Source organism: Solenopsis invicta, chromosome 8 (genome assembly GCF_016802725.1).
Source record: "Solenopsis invicta isolate M01_SB chromosome 8, UNIL_Sinv_3.0, whole genome shotgun sequence".
Lineage (NCBI taxonomy): Eukaryota > Metazoa > Arthropoda > Insecta > Hymenoptera > Formicidae > Solenopsis > Solenopsis invicta.
Genome location: NC_052671.1, coordinates 25,621,012 through 25,640,879, shown reverse-complemented (window position 1 = coordinate 25,640,879; position 19,868 = coordinate 25,621,012). Strand labels below are relative to the sequence as shown.

Here is a 19,868-nt window from a genome sequence, read left to right as displayed (position 1 = left end):
AACATCAAACAAAGAGTATCCTGTAGCCAAAATATCAGTAACCTCTTTCGTATCTCATTGTCAGTAAGATGAAAGGAATAATTTGCAGTTCGCTCTCTATCGAGTTGACAGGAAAAACTGTGGCATAACTCCAGATTTCATTTTTATAGGCTCACCCATTGAAGAGAAACAAATATAATTTTCCATGTCATCTTTTAGTTAGAAAATATAGTATCAACTAAAGAATTATTTGTACAACATATCATTCTTAGATACTATTCTCATAACCTAGCCTCAAAACTTTAGAAATATAGATACTAATGGAAATAATGGTTTTATATTGAATATTTACAACAAAATGATCATCACAACAAAAATAATTCGATTTTGTTGATTCATGCGGACGTCGAGCCAATCGAAACCACAACTACCTTATTACTTCTTCGCGTAGTACTGTCACTTTCTTTTTGTTTTGATCAATACTACTTGCTATCAAAATATGTGACCCTTTTTTTCTGACACCCTGTATAGTTATAAATAAAGAATTTTTAATTTGATATCTTAGATAAATTTCACAACACCATCCGTTTGGTACATACTTATTATATATATAATCTTTATCCTACTAATTAATATATATTTTTTAGCGATTGAAGGGTATATAAAAACCAATTTTGCAGCCATCCATAATAATAGATTGAATAAAATAATTGGATGTGGTTCTCTAACTGATGGCAATGTTAAATTAGAAATACATATTATGAATTTTAATGAAAAAGAATATTTAGATTTAGATTTAGTTAAAGGATGTAAAATTGAAATAGTTGGAGTATTACAACATGGTAAAATAATTTTTTAATAACAAATTTTATTTATCACATTTATCATAATATTTGAAAATTGAATAATCATTTAAAATTTTGTTTTATCATAATAAATATAAATTTATTTTAATTTAATATTATATTCTATAAAAAAAATTTATAATTAATTTATTGAATTTTTTAAATTTATGTAGTTAAAACATTTTTATTCGAACATTTTTTTCTTAATATTTTTAATTGATTTATTGATTACAAAATTTGATTGAATATATCAAATTTTTTGATAAAAAAAAATGTCATTAAATAAAATTAATATTTTAATTTTATAAATATTTACTTTACAGTTGATCCACCATATTTTTTGGTACAAAATATCGAAGATATTAAATCTCTGAATGAACGTTTACCATTAGCAAAAATTATAAGTGTTAACTGTTCTTTTTCCAGAAAAAGATCATTAGAAAATGTAAATGTATCACAACAGGTAATATATGTAGAAATAATTAGATGAGAAGAAGGTAATATGGCATCCATTTCTATTTTATTGAATAACTTTATTTAAAACTAATATTTCCAAATTTAAATTTTTTTATGAATACCTATATTCATCAAAGTGAAGAAGATAATATAGCACCTGTAAAGATTGTAGCGTTTAATTTAAATATTGAGCTTAAATTGAATGGCTTGATTGAATAATTGAAGATGGTTTAATTTATTACGAATAAGTCACTTTATTACGATTTGAGTATAATAGATAATTTCGTTGTACAACGTCGTCACAAGAATTATGCTCTCCTTTCGGCAATACAATCGCGAATGTATATACTAACGTACGCCGGATTCCTTCGACCGAGGATCCTTGTCCCCACCTACTTGAGAATTGTCATGCGCGGTTCGATACGTACATCGATTTCAAACTACCTCGTTTCATGAACTATCGCTCTACAAATTTATACATTCTCCCACCAAATTAATGCTAATTAATTTAAATTAATTTTCTATTATATCGTCGTCAGCGATTGGTAATTTACAGAGTTTGTTAATCGCTCTTTTGCATGTTCCGTTTGCAGTTTTCAAGGTAACAACGCGTACCCTGTGATCACTTCCTTCGTGAATTTCGAGAACCTTTCCTAATTTCCATTTTAACGGCGGCGCATTGTTATCCTGAATTAATACAACATCGTCGATTTTCAGATTTGGTTTCTCGATTTTCCATTTACTCCTACTCTGCAATGACGTTAAATATTCTCGACTCCATCTATTCCAAAAGTCTCTCCTAATTTTCTGTATCAACTGCCACCGATCGAGGCGGTTAATTGGTACGTCACTCGTATCAATATCCGCCAGCTCCGTCAGAGGCTCTCCAATAAGAAAGTGCCCCGGTGTAAGCGGCTGCAAATCAACAGGAGTGGAAGGCGATTGACAAATCGGCCGCGAATTTAAACACGCCTCGATCTGAATCAAAGCCGTGTTCAACTCTTCGAAAGTCAACAACGTCTCACCGATGATTCGCCTCAAATGGAACTTGCATGATTTTACACCGGCTTCCCAAATTCCTCCCACATGGGGAGATGACGGGGGAATGAATTTCCATTCTATATTGTTGGATACACAAACTTCATCATTTAATTTCTGAAATTGTTCTTGGATGAGTCTTTGGATGTCATAGATTTCATTTTTAGCACCCACGAAATTGGTCGCATTATCACTATAGATGCGCTGCCGACAGCCTCGACGCCCGATGAAGCGTCTCAATGCAGCAATAAATGAAGACGCGCTCAAGTCGCTAACGGCCTCCAGATGTATTGCTTTCGTAGCAAAGCAAATAAATAATGAAATATAAGATTTGTTAGTTTTTCTGCCGCGGCCCCGATTGACCAACGTTGTAATTGGTCCGGCAAAGTCCACGCCGGTAACAAAAAATGGGCGCCTTGAAGTCACGCGATCTGCGGGTAGTCGCCCCATTAATTGTGATAATGCTCTCGGTTTGTTACGAAAACAGATCACGCAATTATGAACGACTCTTCTCGCGACATTCTTCCCTCCAACCGTCCAATATCGCCGGCGAATCGAGTATAATAATGCCTGTGGGCCTGCGTGTAGTAATCTACGATGTTCGCGCTCGAATAGCAATCTAGTGAACCTACTTTTCGGGGGTAACAGAATGGGATGCTTTTGATCTAATGACATTGATGCATTTTGCAGTCTACCTCCCTGATAATACCCCTCTCATCCAAGAACGGGTTAAGGGAAATCAACTTGCTGTTTAAATTAATATGTCCGGTTTTCCTTATACTTGCAAGTACGCTTTCGAAATGAACCTGCTGTATTGCCGTGATTAAAGCTTTATGAGCGGTCATAATTTCACATATGGACAAACAATCGAACCGACGTTTTGTTTTAATTGATCGAGCATTAAGGGCAAATCGAAACATCCACGCCACAATACGTTCCACTCTTGACAGCGACGAACACTTGTTGATCAATGCATCCACCGTCCGATTCAAACCGTCAACATTCAAAAAAACCCGAGACTCCGACCGCTCCTCAGACCTAACGATCTCCGACTCAACCTGCGACAGAGTTGTCAATCGCGCTCCATCCTGTGAATACTCATTAATCCGAGACAGCTACTCAGGGCCCTCCCACCAAAGCCTGCACTGTTCTAAGTCATACAGACTTGTACCGCGCAAGATCAAGTCGGCCGGATTGTCAGCGCTTTTAACATGACGCCAATGATCAGCGGAAAGCAAGGATTGGATCTCGGCCACTCGATTCGATACAAATACCTTTTGCCGTGACGGATCGCCGGAAATCCACGCTAACGTTATCGTGGAATCACTCCACGCATAGATATTGTCCAATTCAACTCCAAGGGCTTTCTTTACATTTTTAATTAAGCGGACCAAAACTACAGCTCCACATAGCTCCAGCTTTGGCAGTGTGACGGTTTTACTTTTAACAGGAGCCACACGCGACTTTGAACAAACCAATCTGGAATTGCAATGGCCGTTACTGTCAATAGTCTGCAAATAGATGCATGCACCATATGCTTTCATTGATGCGTCACAAAATGCATGCATATTCAAACGAGTTGCGGAGCCCGGAACTATTCGACGCGGGATCTTAATCGAATGTATCTCCCTCTAATCATTCACGTACTCCCTCCACGCCCTCTGAAGTTCGCCGGTCAGTGGATCATCCCACTTCAAATTCGCGGACCACGTTCCCTGCATAATCAGTTTTGCGCGAATTAATATAGGGCTTATTAATCCTAAAGGATCGAACAATTGTGAAATAGTTGACAATACTTGACGTTTCGTTTTAATGGAATCGCTAATTGGTTGAATAGTGAACTGGAAGATATCCCGCCTGTAGTGCCAATTTAATCCTAAGGTTTTTACTGCGTCTATGTTGATCGCGATTGATGACGATTCCCGAACCCGGTCGGTCGGCCTCAATTCATTCATGACTTCATCACAATTCGAATACCACTTGTGAAGTTCGAAGCCGCTGTCGTTCAACAGTGTCTTTAACTGCGAAATCAACTTGGTTGCTTCAAATTCACAACTGACACCAGTCAAGATATCATCGACATACAAATCATTCAGCAAGACTCTTGATGCCTCGCCGAATTGACTGCTCGAATCGATTGCCAATTGTCTGACGCAGCGTATAGCTAAAAATGGTGCGCACGCTAATCCGTATGTTACGGTGTTTAAATTATACTCCTGTATCGAATCGCCCGAAGAGAATCGCCAGAGGATCCGCTGATAATTCCGATCCTGTTCGTGTACTATAACCTGCCTGTACATTTTTTGGAGATCCGCTGTAATCGCTATGGCATGCAATCTAAATCGCAAAAGCAAGTCGATAATATTATCCTGCAAACCTGCTCCCACCATCAATGTATCATTTAAACTAACTCCCGATGCAGTTTTCGCGGACCCGTCGAATACCACGCGTAATTTGGTGGTGGTGCTTGACTCCCGAATGACACCATGATGAGGTAAATACACCGCAAATTTCGTATCGTCATCTTTGTCGACTTGCGACATGTGGTTTAGACGAATGTATTCCCGCATAAATTCCGAATACCGCGCGTGAAATTCAGGGTCGCGCTGAAATTTCCGTTCTAAATAGTTTAGCCGTTTTTCTGCTATTTGTCGAGATTCGCCCAACTGTGCCTTGTTTCCTCGGAAAGGCAGTCGAACGACAAACCGTCCCGAAATGTTTCGCGTTATCGTATTTACAAAGTAGTCTTCGCATGCCTGATCCTCTGTTGACTCCTTGTATTGTCCTTCATTTCGTATTCCTCCAATTCCCAAAACCTTGCTAATTCGTTGTAAATAGAATCTTGTCTTACAAATAAACATGTATGAGCATTCGAATGGACGGTTGGTCGATCGACTCGCGATTAAATGACTCGGAATCGAACCCGCTATCACCCAGCCGAGCTTACTATTTTGCAGCGTCGGCAAACCTTCGCCGAGCTCGATCCTCCCGGCCTGCAATAATTGCAGAAAGAACTCACTGCCGATTAGCGCATCGATTCTACCAGGATTGTAAAAAATTGGGTCTGCCAATTTCAAATTCCCCGGAATTGCCAATTTTGAGATCTCAATGGTAAAGGGCGGTAATTCCCCTGCTATTCTCGGAACTACCAAACATTGCAAATTTAATTCGAATTCCGATACGCGTGACTTTACTTGCAATTGACAGCTATGTCTTATGATGCAGTTCATATTATTCAAACCATTTATATTTTGATGAACGTCGTCTAGTTTGACTCCCAATTTCTTACATGCTGTCAAAGTTACAAAATTTATTTCACTCGCGCTATCTAACAGCACTCTTAATTGATAGTTGCCACCGTCCGCCCCTTTTACATTTACAATTGCCGTGGACATTAAGACCTGCCCACGCTTGAGTTCACCTGCCACGTGATACACCGAACCGCCGCTCGCCGCTCCTGACGCCTCGGTCCCTGATGACTTCTCCTCCGCCGCGGCCGATCCTCCTCTCGCCTCAGCCGAAAAGCCTCCTGCTTCTGCCGCAGAGTGACAGAGTGTATTATGCCTCTCTCCGCACCGCCGACATCCGCTCGATCTATATTCGCCAGCAAAATGATTGGTTTTTAGACAATTGAGGCACAATTTTAATCGCTTGACCTCTCGCATCCTTTCGTCAGGCGAGAGCCTCAGAAATTGACTACATGAATAAATAAGATGTGATCCCTGGCAGAAGTTGCATTGTCCTCCCTGGACCGTTGTGGATAGCGATATTTTGTTCCGCAGATTTGAACACGGCTGTTGTCGTTTTCCTGCCTTGAGTCCGTCCTTGATTTATGGTCTCGTGGTTGGTCGATTATGGTCGACGTGGTCTCTCGAGTCTCCGTTCAAGGATGCCCGCTCTAGTACTTGGCATCGACGCTGTAGAAAATCCAGGATAACACTAGTTGGTATATTTTCCTGTTGTTCAATATGTTCTTCCCAAGACTTTCTCGTGACGTTATCCAGATTTCTTTCAATCAGAAATATTATGAGCTCTCCCCAGGACTCCGTGGGAAGTTTCATCGACTGCAAAATTCTCAAATGTTTTTGAACGTGATCCACGAGACTCTGAATTGCGCCAGCGGATTCTCGATGCACCCGCGGCATCTCAAACAGGCACTGGATGTGTCGCTTTTTAATGGCTCTCTCATCCTCGTACCGCCCCTTTAGTAGCTCCCAAGCAATCGCATAATTCTGTTCCGAGATCTCAATCGATTCTATTATTCGTGCTGCTGGACCGCTTAAAGATCCAACTAAATACTGGTGCTTTTGTACGCTCGACAATTCACTGTCGTGTATTAATGTTTTAAACATGTCTGAGTATCTCTTCCAGTCTTCAATGTTCCCGCTGAATGTGGGCAATCTGATGATCGGCAGCTTGACATGAGGCTCCCGCGATGCTCCTGACTGTACACTTACTCTTTCCAACACCTGAGTCTGCTGTGCTAACAATTGTGACAACACATCGCCGCCCGCCTCACTCGATCGCTCCGACAACCGCTCAAGGAGCGCGGTTTGCTGTTCTAGAATCGCCGCCAATGAATCCACCGAACGACCCTCAGTATCCGAACTCGAAGCAGGCAATGATGGTTTAAGCCGCTCCATGTAATGTACCAGCATCGACTTTAAGGTGACATATCGTTCGTCAAATTCTAACTCCTCGTTTGCATCCCTCTCAGATTCTTCTTCAGGCACCAGGGATACTAATTGCTGTGATATGACTTGAAATTTATTATATGTCTCGTCTAAATATTGAAGACGTGTCTCAATCTCCTTAGTTGCCGTAATATTCAAATCGTTCTCAATGCGAGTCACAAAAGACTCTATTGTCGTCAACTTCGCCTTCAGACGTCCTCGCTGTCTTCTAAGTCCGTCTATGCTCATCTTGTTTCTCCGTTATTATTCCACAGTCACAATTGCTCACTCGAATTTACCTTTCAGCGAAAGAATTTCGCGCGGCACTAAGCTCCGATCATGCAGCCGACGCGTGCCAATGGAATGCGGCTCCGCACGATCACTGAATAACACCTGGCACCCCGGAGTCGATCGAGTGCTATACAACCGTTGTTAATAGCGTTTTTAATTGTAATTGTCATTAATCGTCATTTGTTATATCACTTGATGATCACGCGCACACGCGTGATCCGGCTCGAAGGACCATAATGTAAAGATTGTAGCGTTTAATTTAAATATTGAGCTTAAATTGAATGGCTTGATTGAATAATTGAAGATGGTTTAATTTATTACGAATAAGTCACTTTATTACGATTTGAGTATAATAGATAATTCCGTTGTACAACGTCGTCACAAGAATTATGCTCTCCTTTCGGCAATACAATCGCGAATGTATATACTAACGTACGCCGGATTTCTTCGACCGAGGATCCTTGTTCCCACCTACTTGAGAATTGTCATGCGCGGTTCGATACGTACATCGATTTCAAACTACCTCGTTTCATGAACTATCGCTCTACAAATTTATACAGCACCTATTTCCATTTTATTGAATATAATTTTATTTATAACTAATATTTTTAAATTGATATTTTTTTTACAAATATATTCGTCAAAGTTGTTTGACAGATTTTAAACTCAAAATAATAAAAAATTTATTACTTCGGATATGTGCTTTATAAAAATCTAATATATTGTAAAATCAATGGAAGAAAAAAAGTGGTTCTAACATGATTGTCCATAAAAAATAATTTTTTAAAGTTAATTTTTTATTTTCAAAAAATACATTACTTTGGTACAAAATTAATTAATTAATTTTTTATTGTTTAAAATTTTAATTTAGAATTTTCTTACGTTCAAAACTTTAGAAATACCATTAGAAATTTTAAATAATTAGGTATAGTTCCTTAACTGACGGCAATAATAAATTAGAAATACATATAACGGATTTTAACGAAAAAGAATATTGTAATTTGGATCTGGTTGAAGAAAGCAAAACTGAAAGAATTGGGGTATTACAATCAGGTAAAATATTTATAAATTTTTTTAATAATAAATTTTATTTATTACATTTACGATATTTCGGAATTAAATAATTATTTAATATGTTAACTAAAACTATATAAAAAAGATTATTTAAAATTATATTAAAAAAGAAATATAAATATTAATTTAAAGTAATACATGTAGTCTGTTTGATGAGAACGTACAGGTTGTTTTCCCTAAAAAAAAAAAACAAAAATTTATTAAAAATTTGATTTGGATCTATTTATACATTAAATAAAATGCGTATTCTGAAATGCGTTTACTTACAATCCGTTATAATGATGCTATTTTCACGTTTCCACTCCGTACATACACAACTTCAGTGTTTCGGATCGTTGTATGTCCTCAAAAAGAAATATAAATACTAATTTAAAATAATACATACAGTCTATATTTGATAAAAGCGAGTTGTTTTTTTCCTAAAAAAACATAGATTTGTTAGATTGTTTTTGATCTATTAATATATTTAATAAACTAAAATGCGTCTACTTACAATTCATTGTAGGGATGTCATTTTCATGTTTCCACTCCGTACACGCACGAATTTGGTGTTTTAAAACAAATATAATAAGATTATGTATATATATTAAAGATTATTTTAATTTTTATTATATATTTTTTAACTTTTTACTAACTTTAATAAACTTTTTAATTTTTCAACTTTTTATTTTTTATATAATTAATTATAATATTTTTATTCAAACATTTTCTTTTTCCTAACATTTTTAATTAATTTATTGATTACAAAACTTTATTAAATCTCATGTTTTCATACAATGTAATACTTGATCAAAATAAAAAACTTTTAATAATTAAAATTTATAGTACCGTTTTAGTTTTATAAATATATATTTTACAATTGATCCACCATATTTTTACAAATCATAAAAAATATTATATATCTTTATATGGACGTTTATCATTTTAAAAAATTATAAAGGTTAACCGTCCCCTTCAAAAAAAGATCATTAGAGAATGACAATGTACTACAATAGATAATATATGCAAAAATTATTAAAGAAGAGGGTAATATGATATCCAATTTCATTTTATTAAATAACTTTGTTTATATCTAATATTTTCCATTGAAACATAAACAGTTATATTCATCAAAATGTTGTTTAACAGATTCTAAACTCAAAATAATGAAATATTTATGATTTAGGACATATGGTTTATAAAAATCTAATGTACTGTATAATCGGTGGAAGAAAAAAAGTGGTTGTAATATATCCATAATAATAATTTTAAAAAATTAATTTACTTAAAAGAAATACATTATCTTGTTACAAAATTCTATATATTTTAATTTTACATTATTTAGAATTTTTTACGTTCAAAAATTAAAAATACCAATAGAAATTTTATTAGTGTCACGTCCGCGACGTTGCGAGTATAAATTTTTTTCGACACCGGTATAAAACAGACGGGCAAGCCGGCATTCGCTAACAAATCTAACTGTCAGGTCGCATCCTGTTCTTAACATTTTCCAGCGCCGGATAGTCGCGGCAGAATGATCTGCACGCACGGCCAGTAAGTCATAAAAATCATAGACTAATGTCTATTTAACATTTCCCAGCGCCGGATAGTCGCGGCAGAGCGATCTGCACGCACGGCCAGTAAGTCGTAAAATCATATTTAACATTTTCCAGTGACGGAAGGTTGCTAGAGGAAAACTGCGCCTACGACACTCGAAAAGTAATAAAATCTCAATCCAACATTTTCCAGCGCCGGATGGTCGCGGCGGAGAAGTCCGCTCGCACGGCACTTGAAAGACACCGCGACAGAGAAATTTGTTGCGCGACCGTTAAAGTCATAAAATCGTGAACTGACATTTCCCTGACATTTCTCAGTGCCGGATGGTCGCGGCGGAGAAGTCCGCTCGCACGGCACTTGAACTTGAGTTTTCTCACTTAAGAAATCTGAGTGGTGGTTGCATCAGCAGCAACCCCCACTAAGGGTACCAACTTGCCGCGCTTTTTTCAGAGCTTTGTCTCAAAAATCGTATAAATAGAGATGCAGCCCGCGACGCAGTGCAGTTCGAACTCGACAGTAGAGATCAGGGTTAGTGTAGCCAGGAGGGTTCCGTGTCGCAATTGTAGCGACCGAGTTCCCCTGAGCTACTAGTTCGCGTTAATCCAAGCGAGTCACTCTAATTCCAATCTTAATTCTAATTCGAAAATCCACTCTAAATTCAAACTCTAACTCAAATCCTAAATCAAGATACATTCTAATTCCAATTCTAATTCTAATTCTAAGCCTAACCCTAAATCCACTGTTATTTCAAATTTTACTGTAAGCTTAATTTTAATGTAATCGTAGTTTAAATTGCGCTTTTGTAACTCACTTCTTTTACCCTTTATATCCTAGTAATAAAAGGGTAGTTTATATACAAATGCTTTTCGCTTAATTTCCACGCTTAACCTCCCCCGCTTCCATGCATCCCCGCTTCCATGCATGCAACACCGTGACGTGAGTGTAGTGCATAAACAGAAGTATCACGATCGAGGCCCGAGGACAACCGGACAGCCGGGAAGGACGAGGACGATCATCACCTGACCAGAGCGGCTACCAAGGCATAGGCAACAGTTTCAACAGCAACTGCCATTCTAAAGCTAAGTCGCAACGTTCAACAAAGCATGTCACATAACGCGTATTTTTCAACTCAAGCCCCATATTTCAATTGACTTAACTCCGCGTTGTGTAGCCTGGCCACCTTCCATCAGCACCAAATTAATCACACCATCATTTGCGACAGGTGCCAAAATAACCTCCCCCTTCGCGACCGCATATTTTACAACTCAGTCACGCGTCACTATTTAATTGTCGGCGGGGACGAAAAAGCCATACGCTGCACGTCCTGCAATCGTTTAATCTCATTTCCGGAGACCGCGGTGGACTGCGCCGAGTGCTACGAAGCACTGAACGACCTCGCGCGTCATTTGTACGACTCGGAAAACAAGCCATACCTTAACACCGAGCCTACTATAATAGAGATCGAAGAGACGTGCACATGTTTATGCCCTGAAGAGTAATAAGTATACGGTAAATTAGATGTATGTGCCCACCGCAGCGCATTGCCATTTTCTCGGTCCGTACCCAACGCGAAGCGAATCGCTCGTTCTGTATATGGTTACGCAGTGCCCAGTGCGTAACCTCTCTGTATTTTCGTAACGACGACGAATCAACAGTATTATGCCTCGAGTGTAAAAGCAAACACTCAAGCTCTAAGAAAGAAAACTACCTCGGGGTAATTACCCACTATATCTATCTTGGCCATCCATACAATCCGCAAAAGTGCGATTCTTGCCGCGCGCCCATAGCTGCCCGCCGTCACCCTCTCGATTGTGACCGTTGCCCCCACGAGTTGGAAGAATTCATAACTTATTTAATCCGGGAAGAAGACAGTCCCTGGAACGATTCCGACGCCACCATACTCGCGCTCTCGCGGCACCCCTTCTAAAGTTACAAAACTCCCTATTGGGAATTGCGAGACGTGGCTTTAGATTTGCGTCGCCATCCTGCTAGGGACTTGTTTTCTCTCTAGTCTTCGCCATCTACATATTTTCTATGTTCCACTCTTACGCGCCACTCTGTGCACGCGCTGTATCTCTCCTAAATAAATTGTAATACCATTAATCACAGTGTCATCCATTAAGAGCCTCCACCTGCTGCGATTATCCGTCCTCACACTCCCCTCACTAGGCCATCGGTCGCGGAAAATCGGGCCCGTCCGCCGGTAAATCCGGCCACGCGATCCGCTCCTGGGCTGTGGAGCCCCCGAAGCTTAGGCTTCGAAACAGCCAGTTTCGCCGAAACGCGACCGCGCTCGGTCGGGACGTAACATTAGCAATATTATTTTGTCCCTGTTTAACATTAAACAACAAATATAAAATGATGTCTGTAATGTTTCTAAATACAGTGCTATCTAAAATGTTAATGGATTTATCAAAAAAAATTTTAAATAAAAATTTAGTTTAAGAAATCATATTAACAAAATTCTATTATATTCAATAAAGAAAGGACTATTAAGAGTATATTACGGTTATTAATGCGCAAGTTTAAACAATTTATTTCTTTCTAACAATGTAGAATGTTTTGCCTCCACAGATACAAATACTTTGTAACGTAATTATGTATTTAAAAAAAACTCTAAATGGAAATGAAATGTTCTACATTGTTAGAAGAAAATAAATTGTTTAAACTTGCAAATTAATAATTACGATATACTCTAATTAATCCTTAATTTTCAATTTATTGACAATTTGATAATACTATTTCAGTATTATTTTGATTCCATGTTATTGTATAATTCGAAATATATATACGAATAAAAAGTTAAATAACAAAAAAGCATTCAAATGTATGTATAGGTACATTCGTATGATAACTCAAGTTCAAAAATAATAAAGAAATATGTGTAATTAATGTTAAAAATATATTTCAAAAAAATTAGAAAAACTTAAAAATAAAAATGCCTTATAACAATTATCAATTATTATGTATTAATATATTAACAATATTAAAAGTGGGCTACTAAATGAATAACAATTGTTAAAATACATTATTGAATAACAGAAATAATATGAGTAATCATATTGTTGATTGTAGTCATAATGCCTTCTTCTTGTTTTTCTTTTCTTCTTCTTCTTCTTCTTCTTCTTATCGAAAGCTTTTAAACTTATTTAATCAATTTTGATTCCCCTCCTGGAATATATGCGGATGACAAGTTATCTTTCAAATTATCTTTCTGGTAGCCATCTCAAGTCAAATTTTCCACTTCTTTCTTTAATTAATATTCACATTTTGAAAAAATTAAAACAATCTGCAAAATTACAAATATGTTATTAGACTGATAGTGTAACAACACAATGATAGTAAGAAAGCCTTTTTCGGTCGCAGCTAAATCTTAGTGCCTATATTTATTCATGTAATCTGCAAAATAATAATAACAATAATATTACTTTTTACAAGAACAAAATAAGAAAAAAAAATTGAATAAAAATAACAAGATTAAGTAAATGTTATTATAAAAAGATTTATTATTCTACATGCTTGAAAGTGTGATATAAATTTTACAATTTCGTGCAATTATTTTCCATTTATTTTGTATTAATAGTTTAAATAGTTACTTAAATAATTTCTGTATTAATTAGATATATAATAATAAATATTGTAACAATACAATATAGCAACTTTTTCTTCATATACGTATTTCTTATATTTAGATTTATATAGAAAGGAATTATTGAAATATCATATATAAAATTACGATACAGTATTATTAAATACTATTGGAAACATGAATACTTTATTATTCAATTACTATTTAAAATAAATGTAATTACTATTCAAAACTATTTGTTAATAGTTATAGTTATGTTGTATATTATAAGCATATTATTTAAAAAATAATATGGTAATAATATACACTACTCAAAAAAAAAATAGGGAACACTTTCCAGACACCAAAAATTAGGCTATTATCAAATGACTGTAACTCGGTGAAAAATCATCGTAGATAAAAAATAAAAAAAGCATTTTGAAGCTTGAAGATCGAGCTTTAACGTTCTACCAGCAGATTTTCAAAATTCTTTTAACTTCCTTGTCTTATGCAGTAAAAAAGTACACCTTGTTTTGTTCGTTAAAATTTCGTATTTTTGACACTTTGCAGATCGACCAACAAATTTTTTTCAAATAATTCAAGTAAAATTTCATAAACTGCAACATTTTACCTACAAAATGCTTTTTTAAAAATTTCTCTACGATTTTTTTTGACCGAGTTACGCAACTTTGAAGCTAAACCTGCATTTTTTACAAATGATATCCGTACTTCGTGAAAAATTATCGTAGACAAAAAATCAAAAAAACATTTTAAAGCTCGAAGTTTCAGCTTTAACATGCTATTAATGGTTTTCAAAAATTTTCTCAATTTCTTAGTACTATGCTCCAAAAAAGATACACTGTTTTTTCCTTAAAATAACGTATTTTTAACAGCCTGTAGCTCAATAAAAAAATTTTTCTCGACAAATCCAATACAAGTGCCATAAAGTATGATATTTTCTCTACAAAATGCTTTTTTTAAAATTTTTTCTACGATTTTTTTTGACCGAGTTACAAGACTTCGAAGATATACATTTTTTACAGTACATTTTTCCGCAAAATGACGTCTACCGCCGACATTAGCATTACCCAATGTGCACCACGTGGAGGTTGCCAGTCGGATTTTTGCACATCGTGTGTGTGTGTGTGTGTGTATGTGTGTGTGTGTGTGTGTGTGTGTGTGTGTGTGTGTGTGTGTCACAGCAGAGATAAGGAGCCCACAGTTCATCACTTCTGCACTATTTAACGACTCCAAACCCTCTTTACTGTGTATATGTGTGTGTGTGTGTGTGTGTGTGTGTGTGTGTGTGTGTGTGTGTATCACAGCAGAGATAAGGACCCCGCAGTTTGTCACTTTTGCAGTATTTAATGACTCCAAACCCTCTCTGCTGTGTGTGTATGCGCGCGCGCGCATGAGTGTTCAATGGCGTGTATTTCGTGTGTGTTCGTTATATTAACGATATTCTACGACCACACGTTTTACTATTAAATCGAACCTGTCGGAACTTTATTTTCATGCAGGACAACGCTCGACCTCATACGGCGAATATAACGCGACGTTTTTTTCAACGACACGCAATTAGACTGTTAAATCATCCCACCAATAGCCCGGACTTAAATCCAATCGAGCACATTTGGGATGAAATGGAACGACGATTAAGGCGTAGCAAGGAACAGCTGCGAAATTTAGAAAAATTGGGAGAAATTTTAACGGAAATTTGGCACAACATTCCGCAAGATTGTATTGCAAGATGTATAAATATGCGAAAACGCTTGCAAGCAGTAATTGATTAGAGAGGAGGAAATACCCACTATTGAACTCTCATGCGCGCGAGCGCATACACACACAGCACAGAGGGTTTAGAGTCATTAAATACTGCAGAAGTGACAAACTGCGGGGTTCTTATCTCTGCTGTGACACACACACACACACACACACACACACACACACACACACACACACACACACACACACACACACACATACACAGTAAAGAGGGTTTGGAGTCGTCAAATACTGCAGAAGTGACGAACTGTGGGCTCCTTATCTCTGCTGTGACACACACACACACACACACACACACACACACACACACACACACACACACACACACACACACATACACAGTAAAGAAGGTTTGGAGTCGTTAAATACTGCAGAAGTGACGAACTGTGGGCTCCTTATCTCTGCTGTGACACACACACACACACACACACACACACACACACACACACACACACGCACGCACGCACGCACGCGCGCACGCACACGCGCACAAACGCACACACACACACACACACACATACACACACGATGTACAAAAATCCGACCGGCAACCTCCACGTAGTGCACAATGGGTAATGCTAATATCGGCGGTAGACGTCATTTTTTGGAAAAATGTACTGTAAACATGTATATCTTCGAAGTCTTGTAACTCGGTCAAAAAAAATCGTAGAAAAAATTTTAAAAAAAGCATTTTGTAGAGAAAATGTCATACTTTGAGGCACTTGCATTGGATTTGTCGAGAAAAATGTTTTTATTGAGCTACAGGCTGTTAAAAATACGTTATTTTAAGGAAAAAACAGTGTATCTTTTTGGGGCATAGTACTAAGAAATTGAGAAAATTTTTGAAAACCGTTAATAGCATGTTAAAGCTGAAACTTCGAGCTTTAAAATGGTTTTTTGATTTTTTGTCTACGATGATTTTTCACGGAGTACGTATATCATTTGTAAAAAATGCAGGTTTAGCTTCAAAGTTGCGTAACTCGGTTAAAAAAAATCGTAGAGAAATTTTTAAAAAAGCATTTTGTAGGTAAAATGTTGTAGTTTATGAAATTTTACTTGAATTATTCGAAAAAAATTTGTTGGTCGATCTGCAAAGTGTCAAAAATACGAAATTTTAACGAACAAAACAAGGTGTACTTTTTTACTGCATAAGACAAGGAAGTTAAAAGAATTTTGAAAATCTGCTGGTAGAACGTTAAAGCTCGATCTTCAAGCTTCAAAATGCTTTTTTTAGTTTTTATCTACGATGATTTTTCACCGAGTTACAGTCATTTGAATATAGCCTAATTTTTGGTGTCTGGAAAGTGTTCCCTATTTTTTTTTTGAGTAGTGTACGAGTATATATATGTGTGGTGTGTGTAGTATATATACTACTGTGTCCAAAAAGTAAGGTGACATTGCATTTATTTCGAAAATTCTTTATTTATTCTTGCAAATCAATTTCGTCCCCTTCAAAGTAATCCCCCCCTGATATAATACACTTATTCCAACGGATTTTCCAATCTTCGAAACAGTTGTAATAATCGATTTCAGGAATGGCTTTTAGCCCCTTCTTCGCAGCGGCTTGAATCTCTTCTATCGACTCGAAACGGTGATTCGTGATTTTTTAACCAAAAACTCGACTAATATCGTTCCACAATCACCGTATTCACCTGATTTGGCTCCATGCGACTTCTGGCTATTCAGCAAACTCAAGCGGCCGCTCCGGGGACACCGTTTCGCTGCGAAGAAGGAGCTAAAGGCCATTCCTGAAATCGATTATTACAACTGTTTCGAAGATTGGAAAATCCGTTGGAATAAGTGTATTATATCAGGGGGGGATTATTTTGAAGGGGACGAAATTGATTTGCAAGAATAAATAAAAAATTTTCGAAATAAATGCAATGTTACCTTACTTTTTGGACACAGTGGTATGTGTGCTAGCAGGGGATTGGGAGCAATATGTCTAACGTACTACACTCAAATGTCAGTAGTACAATGTAGTAGTATGATAGACGTACGATGTACGTATGATAGACGTAGACATAGACGTATAATATGTAACAAACCGCCTCCGCGCGACCCCCCCCGACGGACCGGTCATCGTCCGCAAAACGCCGGCCGAACATCCGCCGAGCGTCAAACGAGGCGCTACGCGCCGATAAACAACTTCAAACGCGCCAATGCGAGCACAGCGAGGCATCCGCGCGTCGCGGTGACGCGCCGCGCACGCGCACCGGCCCCAAACCGGCACGCGCTAGCGACGTGCTCACTCGCCTCCGTCCGCCCACCACGCAACCGATCTCGAGCGGCGGGGACGCTGGCTCCGACACGAACCGAACCGCCACCGAACGTTCCCGACGTCTCGAGATGCGGGTATAAAAGCGCCGGAGCAGCGAGATGCTGCGCTTCTTCTCCGCCGACTGTTCGGACCGTTATTCCGCCGATCAGGTCTCCGCAGAAGTCTCCTAAGGTAGTCCCGGGGTCAAGTGTCTTGGCCTCTGTCGAGCATTCTCGGCGGCTACCACTCTCGCACCCGTCTCTCCTCGCCGAAGCTGGGCTCAAGCGTCTTGGGCTCAGGCAAGCGTACTTGCCCGACCGGCTTTCCTCGAAACCGATCCGATCCTACCGCGGCGGTTACAGAAAAACGGGGTAAAGCGTCTTTGCCTCCGTCGAGCGTACTCGACGTAGCCGTCGCATCCTGCCTGCGAGCGAGATCGCAACATACCAGCTGCGGATTTAAAGGGATGCTCGGCCGAGCGCCGCCCCGCGCCCCGCTACCGTGCTGACGACCGCGAAAAGCCGAGCACGCGACCTCGCAAGGCCGAAAAACACGAGGCCGCCGGCGCGCCGACAAGAACGCCGACCGCGTAAACAACGCACCTGCCGTGTGAATAAGTGGCAACCGCGCCGACGACGTTCCCTGCGCCGAAACCGTTGCCCGACGGTATTCACGATCGCCGCGATCAAGATAGCCGTCACCCCGCGCGCGATACGGCCGACGACGTATCGGCAGTGATGCACCCTCTGTAAATACTAGCTTTAAGACAATTGTATTCGTCCCTTCACTCAATAAAACTTGTACATATTTTACACGTTCAAACCCACGAGTCTAATTCTCTCTTAACCCGGATCGTGCCCTGGAATTCCCGACGAGCTACGTCCGTGCGCGATATCTATCCAAGAAAAACTGGTTGTTACAAATAGATCTTTGATATCAGTTTAATAGACGTATGATACACGTTCAATAGTGCGATCATGTTATATATAATAGTATAAAGTATTTAATATGCAACGGTCACTTGGTGTGAGACACTGCCATACCTCTTGATAAAATGTATCTCTTGTGTTATCGAAATCTTATATATTTGTTCATATAATTTTTTATATAATTTTTTAGTCTCTTATTTTTTAATAATTTTTTCAATTTTCTTATAATTTTTAAATATTTAATTATTCGTGTATGTAAAAAATAAAATAAATAATTTTAATAAATAATATGTTAATAAAACCATTTTTATATATTCTTTTTAAAATAAATAAAATGAAAAAAATATATTACATTCAAACAAATTATTATTATTATTTTCCCTATTCTCTTCCATTCCTGAGAACACCTTAGAAATAAGAATGTGTGCGATTGAGAACATTGGCGTGCGTAGTATAAGATAAGCCGTGGGAGAGCATGAGCAAGCGAGCGAGAATAAAACGTGCGTATGGATAGGAAGGAGGATGATGCATCGCCACACCACATCGCAGCGTCTGCTGTACCAAAGATGAGCGCAATATATGGGAGGGAGTGAGAAAGAAAACGCATTTGCGCTTCCATCACCTATGCTATGATTAGCATCGCGAGGTGGCATCACCCCTCCTCCAAGACGACGGTCGAGAGCGTTGGCGTGCGAGCAAGAAGGCATACAGGGAAGGAGTGAGAGCGCAGTGCTTAAGTGATATCATCTATGGTAACGCCGCGAGGTGGCATCACCCCCTCCCTTCAAGGCGTGGTTAGCACGACAAAATACATGCCGTGAAATGTTCCTCCCGTTCCCCCCCACGAGACATCATCACGATCTGTACGGCAGACGCGTGCCGTGAAATTCCCCTTGCCCCCGCACAAATCGAGGTGACATTACCCCCCTCCAAAACGCAGTTAGCACGGCAAAAAGAACATTGGCGTGCGAGCGAGTAGGCATGTGGCATCACCCCCTCCCTTCAAGGTGTAGTTAGCACGACAAAATACATGCCGTGAAATGTTCCTCCCACTCCCCCCACGTGACATCATCACGGTTAGTACGGCAAAGACATGTCGTGAAATTCCCCTCCTGCCCCCGCGCCCCCCTCAGATCCCTGAGTTAGAATCCGCCTTACTATACTACTTATATATATTTATTTATGTTAATATTATTTTGAATAATTTCTTAAATGTTACAATAACTAGATTTTACCTTGAACAACTTCATACAACGCCAGCTTGTCAAAACATTTTTTGGTACCACCTTTCAAAGTAAATTCGGATGCCAATATATTCGAAATAAGTTTCTTCAGTACTTTATACGTTGCTTCCTTAGTATTATCCTTAGGTCCAATTATTTGACTCATATAACAAATCTGTAGAAATATCAATATTTAAAAAGAAATAAGATA

General features: G+C 38.3%; 3 protein-coding genes and 1 long non-coding RNA gene across 4 annotated transcripts; all 4 read right to left on the bottom strand.

Annotated features, from left to right (window-relative positions):
• Positions 1-1,793: 1,793 nt before the first annotated feature.
• LOC113003363 lies at positions 1,794-2,993 on the bottom strand. The gene has a single exon (XM_026132413.1). It carries the CDS (start codon positions 2,991-2,993, stop codon positions 1,794-1,796), a length of 1,200 nt encoding a protein of 399 aa, XP_025988198.1.
• A 956-nt stretch (positions 2,994-3,949) lies between these two features.
• Positions 3,950-5,983, bottom strand: LOC113005885. The gene has a single exon (XM_026141794.1). The coding sequence runs from the start codon at positions 5,981-5,983 to the stop codon at positions 3,950-3,952; it is 2,034 nt and encodes a 677-aa protein (XP_025997579.1).
• A 165-nt stretch (positions 5,984-6,148) lies between these two features.
• On the bottom strand, positions 6,149-7,240 carry LOC105206388. The gene has a single exon (XM_011175889.2). The coding sequence runs from the start codon at positions 7,238-7,240 to the stop codon at positions 6,149-6,151; it is 1,092 nt and encodes a 363-aa protein (XP_011174191.2).
• A 5,788-nt stretch (positions 7,241-13,028) lies between these two features.
• Positions 13,029-19,809, bottom strand: LOC120358502. The gene is made up of 2 exons (XR_005575443.1): positions 19,670-19,809; positions 13,029-13,181 (listed from the first exon to the last, which is right to left on the bottom strand). It is a non-coding gene; the product is annotated as an uncharacterized LOC120358502 (long non-coding RNA).
• Positions 19,810-19,868: the final 59 nt, after the last annotated feature.

What these genes read in the sequence shown, in the direction of transcription:
- LOC105206388 (XM_011175889.2), bottom strand. Translation starts at nt 7,240, where the DNA reads ATGAGCATAGACGGACTTAGAAGACAGCGAGGACGTCTGAAGGCGAAG.
- LOC113005885 (XM_026141794.1), bottom strand. Translation starts at nt 5,983, where the DNA reads ATGCGAGAGGTCAAGCGATTAAAATTGTGCCTCAATTGTCTAAAAACC.
- LOC113003363 (XM_026132413.1), bottom strand. Translation starts at nt 2,993, where the DNA reads ATGTCATTAGATCAAAAGCATCCCATTCTGTTACCCCCGAAAAGTAGG.